This window comes from Eucalyptus grandis, chromosome 8, assembly GCF_016545825.1.
Source record: "Eucalyptus grandis isolate ANBG69807.140 chromosome 8, ASM1654582v1, whole genome shotgun sequence".
In the NCBI taxonomy this organism is placed as follows: domain Eukaryota; kingdom Viridiplantae; phylum Streptophyta; class Magnoliopsida; order Myrtales; family Myrtaceae; genus Eucalyptus; species Eucalyptus grandis.
Window position 1 is genome coordinate 60,360,699 of NC_052619.1, and position 16,543 is coordinate 60,377,241.

At 38.1% G+C, this 16,543-nt stretch overlaps 1 protein-coding gene and 1 long non-coding RNA gene across 5 annotated transcripts; one reads left to right on the top strand and one right to left on the bottom strand.

The window, feature by feature from the left end:
- The first annotated feature begins 458 nt into the window (after positions 1-458).
- LOC120287419 (lecithin retinol acyltransferase-like) lies at positions 459-1,688 on the top strand. Its single transcript, XM_039300206.1, has 2 exons — positions 459-591; positions 1,285-1,688. Exons 1-2 carry the CDS (start codon positions 459-461, stop codon positions 1,686-1,688), a joined length of 537 nt encoding a protein of 178 aa, XP_039156140.1.
- Positions 1,689-2,646: 958 nt separating this feature from the next.
- LOC104415406 lies at positions 2,647-8,784 on the bottom strand. Of its 4 annotated transcripts, none has more exons than XR_001980796.2 (4): positions 8,659-8,784; positions 6,900-7,214; positions 6,029-6,134; positions 2,647-5,265 (listed from the first exon to the last, which is right to left on the bottom strand). It is a non-coding gene; the product is annotated as an uncharacterized LOC104415406 (long non-coding RNA). The 4 variants fall into 4 exon arrangements; XR_001980795.2 differs by having other exon boundaries at positions 5,992-6,134; XR_005545154.1 differs by having other exon boundaries at positions 2,647-3,965; positions 5,024-6,134.
- Positions 8,785-16,543: the final 7,759 nt, after the last annotated feature.

Genomic DNA, 16,543 nt, shown 5'->3' on the forward strand with positions numbered 1-16,543 from the left:
TCGGTTTGAATTCGAAAAGAGTAATATCGGTCGTGTCCTAAGGTATACCAATCCTAATCAAACTCCGTGCTCGTCTGTTTATTCCCCAAGTAGAGACGGACGACAGTGAGGCCATGCAATCTCTCTCTTTTCCTCCTTTAGGCTCAATAATTTCAAAAATGGGGGTCCCCTCTAAGCACTCCCTCGTTCACCAACCTACCATAACTCCTCCTTTCCCTCTCTTTTCAAGTGCTCTCTCTCTCTCTCTCTCTCTCTCTTCATCATCATCATCATCATCATCATCATCATACCAGACCCGACGTACCCTTTCATTCCAGCCCGCTCAATATCAATCCAGACTTGTGTTCCTACATTCGTCAAATCCTCTCCTAAGTCTCAATCCATAAAAACCCACCCAACTCCTACTCCGCCAAAGCACACAAGTACGAGAGACTATAGAAGGACCCCAAAGGGATAAAATGGTGGCTCAGATAATCGGCGAGTTGTTTGCAGTATTTGTATTATGGTCGGGGAACGTGATCAGGCAGGAAGAGCTCAATCCGGCCACTCATATTTACACCTATCGGCAGTCTGGCCTGTACTCGCATCACGGTAAGCATTCATCATCTTTTATCTTTTGCATTATCGTTGTCAACCATATTATCTTTTCTTTATCTTTCGTTTTTGCCCGAGAATAGTAGCTGTATATGATTGATATTATAGATCAACTCGGCGATGATCAAATCTTGCCCTTGTCATCTTTTCATTACAACGGCAGCTCGTGCATCTGATTTTTTCCCATCTGGCCTCCCCGTCCTTGGCCTCCTCCTCCCCTTCACCGGCTCTCTATCTCACCGGATCCTCGATGAGCTCTCAAGGACTTTGAACGCCAAGAAGCTGATGGCGTTCCCCATAGGGCTGGCCCACACTATAAAAAAGTGATGAGAAGTGAACCTCTAATTCTTTCTTCCTCACAATTCGAGCTTTAGGTATCAAATGATTGGAAATTATCCGATTTACATGGTTTCTCCTATTTCTTTTTCTTCCTCAACACGTTTTCTCGTTCAGTCGTCTCTCTCTGAGAATAAGTCGGTATAAAAACGTTCCTCAGCATTGAAAATTAGTTTTGTCGTCATTTGTATAAAAACGTACCCTTGATTCTTTGAGTCTTTAACACAAAGAATAACAAAATACGAATCATGCGTGACTATTAATGAGTTGATTCTACAACTACTATTTGGTAAGGGTGATTTGGACAATCAATTGATTTTCTATATTGCACATACTCACTATTGATTCCAATAGGAATCTACATCGGAGAGGATAATATAATTCACTTCACAAGAACGGGAGTCAACAAGACCTCCCTTGATTCCTTCCGGCGAGAAGGCGAGAAACTCCATTCCCTCCACTCATATGCATATGGTCGACCACTGCTGGAGTATTGGCTGATGAGATGGGGGACCCGCACAACCTTACCTGACGCCAAATTGCCCGAGGAAGTCATTAACAAGGCTTGGGAGCTTTACGAGGGCAACAGTTTTGGCAAGTACGACCTCATCAATAACAACTGTGAGCATTTCGCTGTGTTTTGTAGGACCGGAGTTCGGGCAAGCGCACAAACAGCGTTGGTCAGCATTGGTCAGCATAGGGCCAAGGAGGTCAAAGAATGGATAATGAAGCTTCTGCATAGAATTAAGCTCAAGTGAGCCAAGAACCCCGCCAACTTTGTCTTCCCCATCTGCCAGTGTGACGGCAATAATGTTCCTCTTTTGAGAGTTATTTTTGTCAAAGTGAGGTTCGGTTGGGACTTTCTGATAAGGTGATAGTGATGGGGATACACGTGCCCCCACACGATCGAAAGATATATATATATGATTGGACAGCCCTTTTAGACTTTCCCGTCACTTGTGGCAGTCAAAGGAATGTCCTTTTCTGGAGAAGGTCTTCCACATGTGCGAGTATCTTAATTGACAACGTTATAGCAAACATCCCAAATCAGACCTGACCGCCGATATTTAATGATGTCCGGTCCCCCTCGGGATGTCCTTTGCTGTTTCGATCTTTTTATGTCGAGGTTCCGAGTATTGGGAATCCCCTAAATACGGAAAAGATGTTCTAAAAGAATTAACATTTTTATCCGGCCATACAAACACGGCTTGCCTTACCGTGTGGTTAAGACGTCACCATGCGGCAACTGTCAGCGGCTTCGGGTGGTGACTCGGGCACGGTGAGCAAACTTGATTGTTGGGCAGGCTAGAGCCCCTCAACAAGATTCTTAAGCTCAGAGAACGGAGCCGGTTCCGGCCATAGCATGATGGCACGATCTTAGTCTCTCTGTCTCTCTCTCTATCACACTCACCACACACGCACACAGCATCTTAGTCTCTCTGTCTCTCTCTCTCTCTCTATCACACTCACCACACACGCACACAGCATCTTAGTCTCTCTGTCTCTCTCTCTCTCTATCACACTCACCACACACGCACACAGCATGGGCCACATTTTGAACTTAAGGCACGGTCTCTCTCTCTATCACACTCACCACACACGCACACAACATGGACCACATTTTGAACTGAAGGCACGGCACGGTCTCTCTCTCTCTCTAGGCATGGATGGGTCAGCCCACCGTGGACCAACAAGCATACCCATTGGCCAAGCTAGTTTTTTTTTTTTTTGGTGAAGGTAAGAAATATATTGACTTTAAACTAAAGAGCTATATATAGCTATACAGCAAAAACTCGGTCCCAAAAACTTGCACTCACGCAGACAACAAGTTAGAGTGAGTGAAAGGGGCCAAGGTAAAAGAAACCAAGCCAAAGGCAAGGGAAGGAAAGAGGCCAAACAACGGCACAGAACCAGCAAGCCTAAACCAACACAAACAGCAAAGAGAAGATGAATCAGCAATGGGCAGAGGTGATGAATAAAGAATTACTGACCGTGTCCGAGAAAGATGGTCGAGTTGGGATCAACCGTCTAGGAAACAGTGTTTTCTATCGGCTGCAGCTAATTTTTTCCCGAGTTTCCACAACTTTGTTCATCAATGGCTTGTGCTTGGGCAAATACTGGAGACGACGGCATGTGAGTGCTGCTACATCGACAGCATCCTTCAGAGGATCGCCCTTCCAGTCAAGAGTCCATAATTCTTGTCAATATCATTTTAGAAAGATGAGGCTTGGCCCACTCCACCAAAAGCTGCTGAGCAGTCGGATGATTTGCATAATATGTTCGCATTCTGGTCAAAAGCTCAACCAGTACCATCATGAAGCTATAGATATCGATCTTCACATACAAATGACCTGTCCAAACAGAGTGATGTGATACTCTTAACATGACTTTGCTGAACATGGCTTCACGCATGGTTAGACTAAGTCCAGAGTGCAACGTTCTCTGCTATGATCAGCCAAGCAATTCAGAGAGCCCATTATAGTACCTTTGGCTCTATACTCGGGTGTTGCATGGCCATAATTTCCAATAACCAGTGTCGTCACATGTGAAAAGAGTAGCTCAGGCATACGCAATTTTAGACAACCATAACAACAAAGCCCCCATGACCAAAAAAAAAGTAACATACTTGGCTGGTGAACTAGGTTTTGAAAATGCTTTGCAATGATAACTCCTGTGTTTTTATGTGAAAACCTGGCCAGAATGAAAGCCTGAAAGCATAAGGTTTTCAACTTCTTGCTGCTTCAAGAATGGCAGGAGGGGATTGCAAAAAGAGGGATGTTGCAAACGGATGTGACTTCTTTCAGCACAGGAGGAGGATTTGGAACCAAATTTAAAAGGTAACAACAATGTGATATTGCTTAATTTAATCTAAGTAGCGAACGTGAAATTTACTGAGTCCAGCAATCTGTTGGAGATCTTGAAAACTCTGCTGATTATTTGCCTGTCTAACTGGTTCAAGAAAGTGAGGCCCTTGACTGCTCCTATAGCGAGTTTAAGCCATGTGACCCGTGGAAGTGGTTTAATGGCCGAGCCCCCTGCAGCAGGAAAGACACATGATTCCTAGAGTACACTGAACCATGAAAAGATCATATTTGCAGTAAATTCAAAGCAAGCATGCATTTATCACCCAAGAAAGAACCTCACTTCCAGAGAGGTGGTTCTTAAGGGTACCCTTTGGCATGAACTCATAGACAAGAAGTAGTTCTTTATTCTCCAAAACAACATCCTCTTAACGTGACAATGTTTGGATGAGATAAGCTGGCAACGAAGTTCACCTCCGAATGCAAAAAGTTGTCACTCCCATATCAAAATAAAGCAAAACCTCATATTTTCATGTTCTTCTTAGCACAACGAAGCAAACAGGCATCACTTGGAGAGAAAGAGAGGAGACAGAATGATCAATTTATCTGATAAGAAATTAAAAAAAAATCACAATGGCACCCTAAGAGCCATTTAGTGTGGATGCACCATAGAATTTAAGAGGTAGCAAACAATCTGAGATTAAAACTAGGATGGAACATTCAATGATGCATTATCACCCATGTTCAATAGTAAATCCTGACATGTGATCCGCTTGGTTGAATTTCATATACCTTACTGTAAATACACAACCTCGTATTCATGAAAATAAACCAAGGAGTAACAAATCTTAAGTGCTCAACCTCTTTAGAAAGCAAGTAAACATCCCTCACATGATTTTGACATTAGCAAAGCCAATAGAGGATAAGAATGATGGGCTGTATGGTGACCATGTACAGTCTAAAACACAGAAGCATACAAGCTCTGATACTCAACATGATAGAAAAGAATGCATTCATCTTGTGCAGTACAAAGTAGATGTCCACCTTCCAAGAGACAATTGCATTTTGAGTGATGATCAGTTTTGAAAAATTTGAATGCTAACTAGATCTATGTGGAGGCTAAGACCTTCCCTCCTCATCTTGTCCCTTTTAGAAGACTCGTATGCTAATAATGTGTCAACCTCCATTTACCAGGTGATACATAAAAAGTAAATGGCAGGATCTTATTCATTATTCCAAGGAATGAAGAAGAGTAGCATAAGTTTGGACTCAAAAAAATTATGTCACATTACTTTTAGGGCTGGCCAGCATGTTTTTCCACAAGTAGATTATCCTCACCAAGGACGGTTTTAGCTCCTAGAAATATGATGAGAAATTCCAGAAGTGCCTCTATTGTCATAAAACTCATTGGGATTTAATGTTTCAGGTACATTGTTGTGATGTCCTCTGAGTTTAGCTTGAAAGGGAAGGATATAAGTCACAATAGCTTCTGATGCGGGGCCTAAAGTCCTCCTCCAAAATGCAAGAAGAGTCCCTACATTTCAAAATTTAAAAGCTATCATGGGACTTTACTGTCATATTTATAAACAAGATTTGAAAGATGTTTCTACTCCAGCTTTCAAGAACTTTAGAGATAGAGGCTAAGCTGGCAAAGCTTTTCTCCTCCTACTACATTTCCATGCTGCTTGGCTGCTGGAAAACAAACATAATGTAAGGCGTGTTTGTTTTGCGGAAAATGAATGAATTGGAAAATATTTTATTAAAATTAATCACTTGTAACACTTCCAAAATGAATGAAAGATAAATGTTTTCATCATCCCAAACATTTTTAGACATAAATTATTGTCAATAATGAAAATAGCTTTCATTGACCAATTATTTCAAACAATGCAAGTGATCATTTATAAGAAAATATTTTCCAATTCATTCATTTTCCATTTGTTATGCGAAAAATGAATAATTTGAAAAAAATTTCCTAAAGCGACCATTGTATCTCTTACAAAAGTGAGTGAACACAAAATATTTGATCAACCATAAAAATGTTTAGATATAAATTATAGTCAATAATGAAAACATTTTTATTGACTAATTATTTCAAATAATGCAAGCAATTATTTTTAGGAAAATGTTTTATAAATCATTCATTTTCTGCCCAAAAAAAAAAAAATGAAGTCAATATACACTAAAAAAACTTAGACATAATAACTGTAGAACAAGATTGGGGAAACTCAAGATTTAGATGAAGAGCACAATTGCTCACTTGAGGTATCTATAGATCAGAGGGTCCTAAGATTTACATTAGCTTGCCTTCTCATCCACACACTCCAAGACGGCTGCTCAAATGTGCTTTCCAAAACTGATATGCCTTGATCATTTGTATCTCATTGCTTTTATCCTGACAACCTGTTCAGCAAATTGGTGAAAACAGCTCTTCTCGAAATTTTTTGACTATATGAATCTCCAACGGTACATGCCTACATAAACTTATATGAGTCATGTATTTCACCCAGCACTGTGCCTGCTGTTTTGATTTTGAACAGAGATAAAATATACACTGGAAAATTAACAGCACCAGGTGCAGGATAAGCAAATTTTTCACTCTTCTATTGCATGTGTGGAGAATACTTCACTAACCCCAGAAGTCCTGGAAAACAGAATCTCACAAGATTTTTTAATATTTTTATGTGGAATTGAACGATTCAGCAGAAAAGTGTGCCGACTTGAGCTCTTGCCTAGAAATGCTCCTGGTCATAGGACAAGTCACAGACCCTACAATAAAGGATAAGAGGAGCAAACACTGTCTTCTCCTAAATAATTGCAATCCTAACAGAATAATCTGGTCCCATCATTGATCAAACCCCCAGAAATATGTGTTCAGTTGGGCAACGACACATACTCTGGAAAGGAAGAAAGCAAATTGAGATAGTGAGCTTTGTATGAAATTAGCCACACAAAACCACAATAATCTAGCAACAAAAAAGGCCATTAACATCTATCATCTCGTTCTCATCTTTCTACAACAAACTATGTATCTGGAAACTATGTATCTGGACATGATTCTTCTCCCACCATCATAATAGAGCTTCTTGCTTAAAGTGCAATAATGATTAACATTAATTACTGCAAAGCACATGCAACCTGAGCTTTCCTGAGAGGAACTAAGATTACCTTCCACTCTTTGAATCCTCGCATGCTCTCTGGGTTCAATTTTTTTATGGCAATTGGAGTCATTCTTTTGCTCTGGCAAAGACCCCTTCTCATCAACGCAGCCTTTGAAGACTACCAAGACCACCCTTGCTGAGAATTGTATCAGATCTGAAGCTTCTTGTCGCAACTTTCAGCTCTGCAACAAAAGACTCTGACTTCTTAAGTGGAGCAACATAACCATTTGGAATAGATTCATTCGAGCTCCCTCCCAAGCTCCTGCAGGTCATCCTCAGAAGACGATGGACTGCTTAACAGTAACAGCTGGTCCTCCTGTGACTACACAAGTGAACATAAAAAGATGAAGAATTTGTCGTGAGCTGAAGACAGAAGCTAGAGACGAGCAGGAACTAATTGAGTTATAGAGATGTCAGCAGGTGGGAAAAGAGTTACTTAGCGAATAGAATCTGAAGTTGTTAGTGGACATATGTATGAAGCTTATTCCTTCATAATCTGCTTTGTCTGTAAGTTGGGGCTTGCATGAATTTCTGGATAATTCAGAAAGAGGGAGGGCAACAACTAGTATGACATGCAGAATAACTATACAATTATAGTTAGGATTCCAGCTCTTGCATTGAGACTCTGACACAGTGATAAACAGCCCTTTATCCCAAACGCTCAAACTATTGGGACCGAGTCCATCTTGTATATCAAACATGTTCCATAAGTACACCATGATCGATATGTTACATTCTCCTGACAAATGCCTTCTTCTTCTTGTTCATATCCGCTCTCTCAATCATATTACTCTCATTTCTCCTCCCAATTTCTTTCTAATTTTCTTTTGCCTCAGTATTTCAGCTATAGCATCAAAACTTTATCTATTGATCCATTGAAATGCCCAAATCAAACACGAAGGGTAACAAAGTCCGACCACAGGAGGAACTAAAACCAAAATTCTGTGACAAAATTTCCTACTAGCTAACTCATATCCAACAAAAGCAACCAAATATCATAATTTTAACCCATGGAATCACAATTTGATGTTCAGAATTATCATAAGGGTACAACAAACACCTGCACTCCCAGGGCAAGACCTGCTGGAGATTACATCCTAAAAATGCACAACTCGTAGTGAAAAGAAAAGGACAGAAACCAAAACAAGAAAGCAAGAAAGAATTGCAGAAGAAACAAGGAAATTACCAAAACTAATTTACGAAGACAACTCAACCCAATGAACTCGAAATTTTATCAATTAAACAAGAAATGTATGTAAAAAATTGAGTAAATAACTTTCCCAGCGACTAATCTACACTTATTCAGCAACATAACAACTCCTAGGTGTCAATGAAAAGCTTGCCTATAGCAGAACCGTTATTGTTGTCCCACTAACCGGACGCGTCTTCTCTCTTTACTAACTCCAATTTCAGCGAGCTTATTGTCAAAATAAAGTTTTCTCGAAGTACTAAAACATCTTAAATTTGGCCGACCCAAAAGATGGCCCAAGGCAGGTGAAAACCAGACCCAAACATAGTAATTCGTAATTGGTTCTGGTGGCGCGCACGCAAAACTTCAAAAATTCACTCCGACCAAACCGTAACTCCAAATTGATATCCGTAAAATCCGACGGCTCCAACACACCCTAAATTTTCATTACTACATGATTTTGCAGCTAAACAACTCATGGATTGAACCAGCAACTTAGAATTCAAACAGAACCGAATTCACCACCTAGCTATGAAAATTTCCCTTAATTTAACAGATGAAGAATTTGAATCCTTACCCCGGGCCACGAAACGAAGTTAATTCAACCCGTGGGGAGGCACGCAAGAAATCCTCTTTTTTCTTTCTTGGTTCTTCCAAGCTCTTTCTCTCTCTTGCTGCTGCTGATGCTTTGCTTTCTTTTTTGTTCTTCAGGTTTCTCTGCAGGGAGGGGAAGAGCCCGTTAAATGGGCTGAGGGGGCTTATTTGGGCCTCTACGCTTTGGGCTTTAGGCCCAATTCGTACAACTCCCGTCGGCAGATTATAGACACCTGATCATGTACACACAAAAGTCAGAAAATTGATTAAGTGGACATTAGTTTTATGTTGTTGAGAATTCAAGTTTCTGAATCCTGCAAATCTTCGTATACCATAATTTTTGTTTTCGACCCTGTATTGTTGTTACCATATTCAATAAATTGTGTCTAGATCAGGCCCGAATTATTGTGCTCATGTTGTAAACTTGATCCACCCTCCAATCTAGTCCTTAATACGTGCGTCTTTTTCAATAGATAAATAAATGAATGAACTAATTTAATATTGAAAAATCTCAAAAATCTGTCTAATCGAATGGTGAGAAAATATGGTTATCTCAGTACCTTGAAAAATGGTTCACTGTTTCTCTATACTCTTAAAACAGAGAGTGCATAGTTTCCTGATATCCAGCAGCCACATGGATGTATAAAACCAACAATACTTAATCCACAATTCATGTAAAAAATTGCTCAATTTCTTTCATATTTTTTCCTTATATTTTCTTTATGTGTTTGAATTGAATACATTCATATGTAGAGTGTTTGGGTTATTGGCAGGTGTGTGTGGGCAGCATTGTAACTTTGCTTATGATTTTCATTTCTTTTTTGTCAAAATTTAGAAATGGCTTTGAATTTTGAAACATCATTCACATTACTCGAAATCACCTTCATGTGCTAATATTTATGCAAGTTTAAGAGATGTTTGAGGTATTTGGTATGTAAAAATAACTCCTAGGATTACGAAAAGTAGAAATCAGAAATTAACAAGTATCAAACCAAGCGATGTGACTTGTCACATTAGACTCCTTTGTTAGTTTGAGTTAATACTACAAAAACCCTACACTTTGTCTACTACGACATCAATATCTTTAAAAAAAAATGCATTACTAAAATCCTAAACTTAAAAATTGTTTTATAAAAAATCCTAAATTTATACAAATGTAATAAATATGTCCTAGATAGAACTAAAATAGAGGATAAATATTTTAGGTAGTTTTATTATGATAGGTACTATTTGAAGTTTTTTATGGTAGTTAGCCTTATTAAGTTTTTACTGCTCTAAGTTTTATATATATATATGTAGACACTATACTGATTTTTTTTTTTTTTTGGGTTGAATATATATACTGATTTTGAAAATAAGTCAAAAATTGCAAGTGTCACATCTTTACGTCACCCACGTGTGCATGGTCTACAAAAAGTGGTATTCCTCTTTCAACGCACAAGAGTCAAAGGAGGCAATCAAGATCCCACGAAGAAACCTTTTCCGACGGTACAGAGAACGAGAAACCGCGTGGGGCCCATCCACCAGTACCACGAATAGAAGCAGCTGAGACGAAAGATATTTTCTGTCTCTTTCGCGGACCGGGAATGGGTTTCTGGTTTTCATATTTAAATCCTCGTTGAATAAGATTAAAAAATAAGAGGCTAAAATCTTATCCAAAAAAAATACTAAAAAAGAAAAAGACCTACACCGCATACACCACTAAAAAGGGTTAGGGCGAATGAGGCGTCAGCCATGACCAGCAAGGGTTAGCAACCCTCAAACATATTTAGGAGAGGGTCACAGATCTCACCAAATTTAAGAGAGTCATCGACCCTCGTCAAGTTCCTAATAACCATGGCTAGCGATTGAGCTATAGCCCACAAGTGAAGGACCTCATTTTCCTACTTGTGGTTTTTTTTTTTTTTTTTTTCGTTTCTTGTATTTTTAAAAAATATATAGTTTTTTAATCTAACTTAACAAATATTTAGGTTAAAAATTGAGATTTGGATCAAAATGATGATTTAATATTGTATTTTACTTTATTAATGCTAATGCTATGTAGGAAAGAGAAAATTTAAAAAAAATCATGTCAATATTTTTAATTTGGCGGAGTTAATGAGATGACTTAATCATACTAATTTGACAAGTTTTAATACTCAATTGCATATTTAGAAAAATTCTAAATAATAACTCGTGAAGTATACCTTATTTCATATAGCCGTGTTAGTCTTAAAAGGAAGGGGGGCAGAAGTAGTTATGGCTATTAATAATAATGACCTAAAATGCACTCAATTTTATAAATAAAGGCATAAAGTGATTATAACTATTTTAGATAAGAGCCTAGCCTTGCTAGCAGGTAAAAAATTCCAACCGTTTAAGAATATTCTTGTCCAAACATGATTTAAATTAAATGATTAAAAAATTTAGAAAAAAGAGAAAAAATACACGTGGGAGGGTTGTGGCCGCCTCCCCATCATCAATGGGGCGGTGGCAATGGTTGGTGAGATTGTCAGTGCCTAGGTGAGGGTCGCTAGGCCTACGAGGGCAAGCAAACCTTGCCCCAACCAGGGCGAGCAAGGGCGAGTGACCCTTGCCTAGATTTGGGAGAGGGTCGCCGCCCTTTTCAATCTTTAGCAAGTTGCTGACTCTTGTTTTTTTGTTTCTTTGAAGTTTTACTTTTCTTTAGTTTGTTTGTTATGAAAAGGAAAAAAAAAAGATTAAAAAATTAAAAAGATGAAAATTGTCAAGTTCAAGCCCTTTTTTTGAAATTGATATGGCCACTTTGAGCCTTTATTTAAAATAATGTCAACTTCGAGCTCTCATTTGAGAAAAATGAGGGTCTTAGGACCCTTATTTGAAACAATATCTACTTTAAGTTTTTATTTGAGAAAATGAGAACACTTTAAACCCTTATTTGGAATTTACCCCTGCATATTTTGAATATTTTAGGGCTCAATCACACTTTTTTGTAACAAGTTTAGGACTTTTAGTGCATCTACAAAAAAATAATCAAGCTAATCAACGAACTTGAATTTATTTTAATTGTAATAAAAAAACATATAGTTTGGTACTACATCAAGTGTTCTTATTATCTATACATTTTTCTTAGGTTTCGTTTATTTTGTGAAAAATATAACGTTTTTGAAAATATTTTCCAGAAGTCATTTTCCAAGAAATAATCATATTTTCTAGTGTTGGTAAACCCGCAAATTAAGTAGAAAATATTTTCCAATGTTCGATATCTAATTTGATTTTTTGGGAAAATTAACAAAAAAATCAATTTTTAATTTTTTAATCAACCAAAAAAATTAATTTTAATATATATATTTTAATTGAAATTTTAATTATTTTTATTTTTAAAAAATCGAATTTTTATTGTTTTAAATTTTTCTTTTTTTTTGTTTCTCTTCATTTTTTCCTTTTTCTTTTCCTTCTTCATTCTTCCTCCTCCTCCTTCCTCCGTCACCGTGTGCCTTGACGATGGCCGACTGCTTGGTGACTTCCAAGACTTGGATCGGCAAGCTCAAGGCTCGATCAATCCAAGTGAGCCCGAGCTTTGCCGAAGCTAGCGAGTCGAGCTTGCAACTCCATCGAACTAAGCGAGCTCAAGCTCCATCAATCTAGGCAAGCCCAAGCTCTATTAAACTAGGCGGGCTCACTAGATCCAGGTGAGCCCAAGCTCCGTCAAGGCCGAGGAGCTCTCGGCTCACTAGATTTAGGCGAGCTGGAGCTCCACCAAGGCCGGCGAGTTTAAGCTTCGTTGAACTAGGTGAGCTTGAGCCTCACCCTCGCCAAATCTAGCCTCGAGTAAGGCGAAGGCTCACCTGCCTCGTCGCAAGCTAGTGAGGAGCTCACCAACTTGTGGCGAGGCTCGACTTGGCCTACGGCCGGTCGTTGACCTCGGCAACCAGTTGAGGAAGAAGAAAAAGAAAATGGATGAAAAAGAAAGAGAAAAATTAAAAAGTTAAAAACTCAATTTGAAAAAAAAAAAAGAAAACATAAAAATAATTAGGAAAATGTGTTTGGTGAAAGAAGGTGAGGTGGAAAAAGTTATGGATTTTTTTTTTCTATTTCTGAAAAGTAGCAAATATTTTCTCCACTTTTGAAGGTGTTTTTTCCAATAGTAAAAACCATTTTTATTAACTAATTGAGTTTTCGCAAAATGAATGTCATAAAATTCAAAATATATTTTCTCAAAAGTTATTTTCGGTAAAAACAAATGGAGTCATAATTTCCAACGTAGTTAAAAAATACATGTCCTACCCCCAAACTGAATTTAATGGAGTGCGTCATCTTAAAAATCATGTCAGCTGTTAATTTAATTCGGGTAGCTAAGGATAGTTTAAGGTATTCATTCATACAGCTCCCAAGGTATATATTCAATGTATGCTCATAGTTTGTTCAAAATTTTTTATACGTTTGATGCCTCTAAGCTTAAAGATTACGACACAAGAAAGCATCGGATTTTGTTCTAGAAATAGGTCATTATTGCATCTTATATATGTTGACTCTTCATAGACTGCATAACGTACTTTTTTGCGTTCTATGTTTTAAAAATATTCTTCCAAGATAACAGAAAGGGGAAAAAAACAACTTTACTAAAAAATGTATATCCACGTATTTGATAGATATAAAATATATATCTCCACGACCAACTCTTACTAGAAAGTTTATGGATTAAAAGGATAAACTAGGCATTCTCAAACTTCATCCTTTTTTTTTTGGGTTTTTGCGAAATAATTATTTCAGTGTAAATGGTCCTTTTGGGCACATGTTTGAAAAAAAAAATTATTATTATTATTATTATTATTATTTTTTTTGTACATCTATAGTTGTGTTGTAGGTGAAGTACATGTATATTCCAACAATGATAATGAGAACTCGCGATAGTACTTTTTTTGGGGGGCATATGAATTCTCTCACTTAATAAATAATGAGACAAGCATTACTAAAAAGTCCTAAATCTATTATAATTATACAAATTCAATCTTAAATCTTTTTTTTTTTTTTGTCAATTGAGTGATAAATATTTTGCATTTATGCAAATTCACTCCATCCGGCCAATTTTGGCCAAAAAAATCATTGACATTGATGCCAATTGTTTTACATAGTGTGACCAATACCGACGTGAATACTTCTTAATAATATTTTAATATTTTTTTTAATTTTTATTATCTATTTCTTTTTTCTTTTTTTTTTCTTTCTCTTTTTTTTTTTTTTTCCTTCCTTCTTCCTCTAGTCGGTTGTTGGCACCGTGGCGACGCTTGACCTCATCCATCCACGACAAGGCTCACCCTCGCCATCATTGGGTGAGGTTGACTTCGTGGGACCTCGAAGACCACCCTCACTGTCCTTGTGCACGGTCGACCTTGCCAAGCCTCGGTGAATGCCCTCACCTCTAGTTGGTCATCGAGATATAGCGACCAGCTAAAGAAAGAAGGAAGGGAATAAAAAAAGAAACAATAAATATTAAAATATTATTAAGAATTATCTATGTAAGTACCCACCATGTCATGTAGAATGACGAACGTTTATGTTGATAATTTTCGCCAAAATTGGCCGAATGAATTGAATTAACATAAATACAAAATTTTTAAAATTCAATTGGCCAAAAAAAAAGTTTAAGACTAAATTAGTATAATTGCAATAGATTTATAACTTTTTTGGTAATTTTTCAAGTAATAAGACTTATGTTGAAGGTCACAACAAAAGATATACTCCAATACATGGTACTGTCATCGGCTATGTTTCTCCATGTTATTCATAGTATCGGTCTGCACTAAGCCGTTCTTTCACAGCAAAAGATAGTGCTAAACATCCAGAAAAATGCAATACAAGATTGTTTCACAAAAATATTTGACGAGTGCTTGCTAGAAATTTGTTAATATATGAGTCATTTTCAAATTTTATTGAATAATTTCCTGTCATACTCATTAATAGGTCAATTTAATGTGGACCTTCCTAAGCATTTCCATTTCCCCCAAATTTCGTAACTAATGAAGTGTGACGATAATATGACATTCCATCAACCTCAGCGATTGCCTTTTCTTGGCATATTTGACCATCGGCCTATGAACATAATGACCATTGTTAGGACGCCCCACCGGAAGTAATTGAGACGAGTTTTGATGAACCAATTTCTGGATGGTTGCTTGGTATTCACATTTTGAGCAAGGAAGCAAAACTTCTTGATCGAGGCTAGTCTTAGACAATGGAAGGAATGTGGTTCTTTCGCTCTGTGCTCGGGTGAAATGAATTACACAGCTGTTGCGGTCGCGAATCCCGATCACATGTACGGATAAGGAGTGCAGTAAAGAATCAAACTTTAATCCAAAAGGAATGGAGATGGACTTTTGATTAGGGACAATTTTGGCGGGACCCACTTGACACGTGTCACGTGATCTGGGAATCGAGGAATGACTAATATTTTCTCCATTCAGGTCTCATCAGGTTCTGATAGTGGAAAATTTCTCAATCATGACCAATATCTTATTGTGATCGCGACCTTAAGGAAAAGAAAGACATGCCTGAAACTGTCGCAAGTCAAACGAAAGCCTCAAAAGGCGGTCCACTCATAGATATCTGATAGTTATGATGTGGCCATGTGTATCCCACCGAATCATCACGTATCAAGACCGAATCGAACATCATGCGATAAAAGGAAGGATCGGCCATCATCTCGTGCTCGATAATTGGAATACGTCGTTGCGCCGTCCAACATCGAAGTAAAGCTACTGAAACAAATAAATGACGATGAACTCTCTCTCTCTCTCTCTCTCTCCCCCCTCTCTGCCTCTGTCCCTGTCTGTCTCTTTCTGACTCTCTGTCTCTCTGCATGTGTCCATGTCTCTCGTTGCCCTTTACTGCTCGATGACAGACGATAACTCTCGAACGGTTGAAAATCATTCCTAGTAAAGAGACTGGGAAAGCGGGTTTGGTGTAATTTTTGGGTCGCTAATGGAGATCTTGGGGCATAACTCCCTCCATCTTTTTTTTCAGTATGCTTCTCGTTTCGTGCCTTGCAGTAGCCTTTGATTGTCAAATGGTAATTTTAACGGGTAAATTGAAAAGAATAAGCTTCCAAATAGGTTGCTATTTATACTAGAAGGTCAAGAAATCTCTCAAGGATGATATATATGGAGTAGAAATAAAAGTGCACTAGTTTAGCCATGGCCAACATTTCGAATATCCCGAGCAAAAAAGTCAAGTCTACGAAATTTCCACAAAAAAGGGCAGACCTTGCGTCCCCAAAAGGAACAGATCCTCACAAAGATAAAAAAGTACAGCGTTACACGATATCATTAAAAGATAGCCAAGAAAAAAGACAGACCAAAATTAAGATAATGATCACCTTTCTACAATCGTAACTCCCTTTTTTCCCCAAGCCATTTTGTTTTGTTTTATGTTTTCGTTTGCTTTGTGTTTGCTCAGAAGATTTGGAACAAAAAGTCCGGTGCATTACTGCGGAAAGTCACACATGCTCGCCGGCCGGCAATCTAGGGATGATTTGAGACTAGGTTGCCCCCTTCGTCAGTACAAACTTCATGGCCCATTGTTTAACTTCCTTGATCTTCCACTCACAAGCACTAACCAAGTATGTCTGTGTGCTGGCCCGAAGGCCGGTCTGGCAAAACGTGGCAAAATGCTCACAGTTGTTATTGATGAGGTCATACTCGCTGAAGTTGTTGCGCTCATGAAGCTCACGAGCCTTGTTAACAACATCTAACTCGGAGTAGGCCTGAAGTAAGATGTGACGATTGCTGCGATGATACAGCTACTGTTCTTTGGCCAAAAGCTAAAGATAAGAAAGGACGATTTAGTTGAGCCACATGTTAAGATATTCATGTTCAAGAAAAATGATGATGACGATGGAAAAGGAAGCAGAG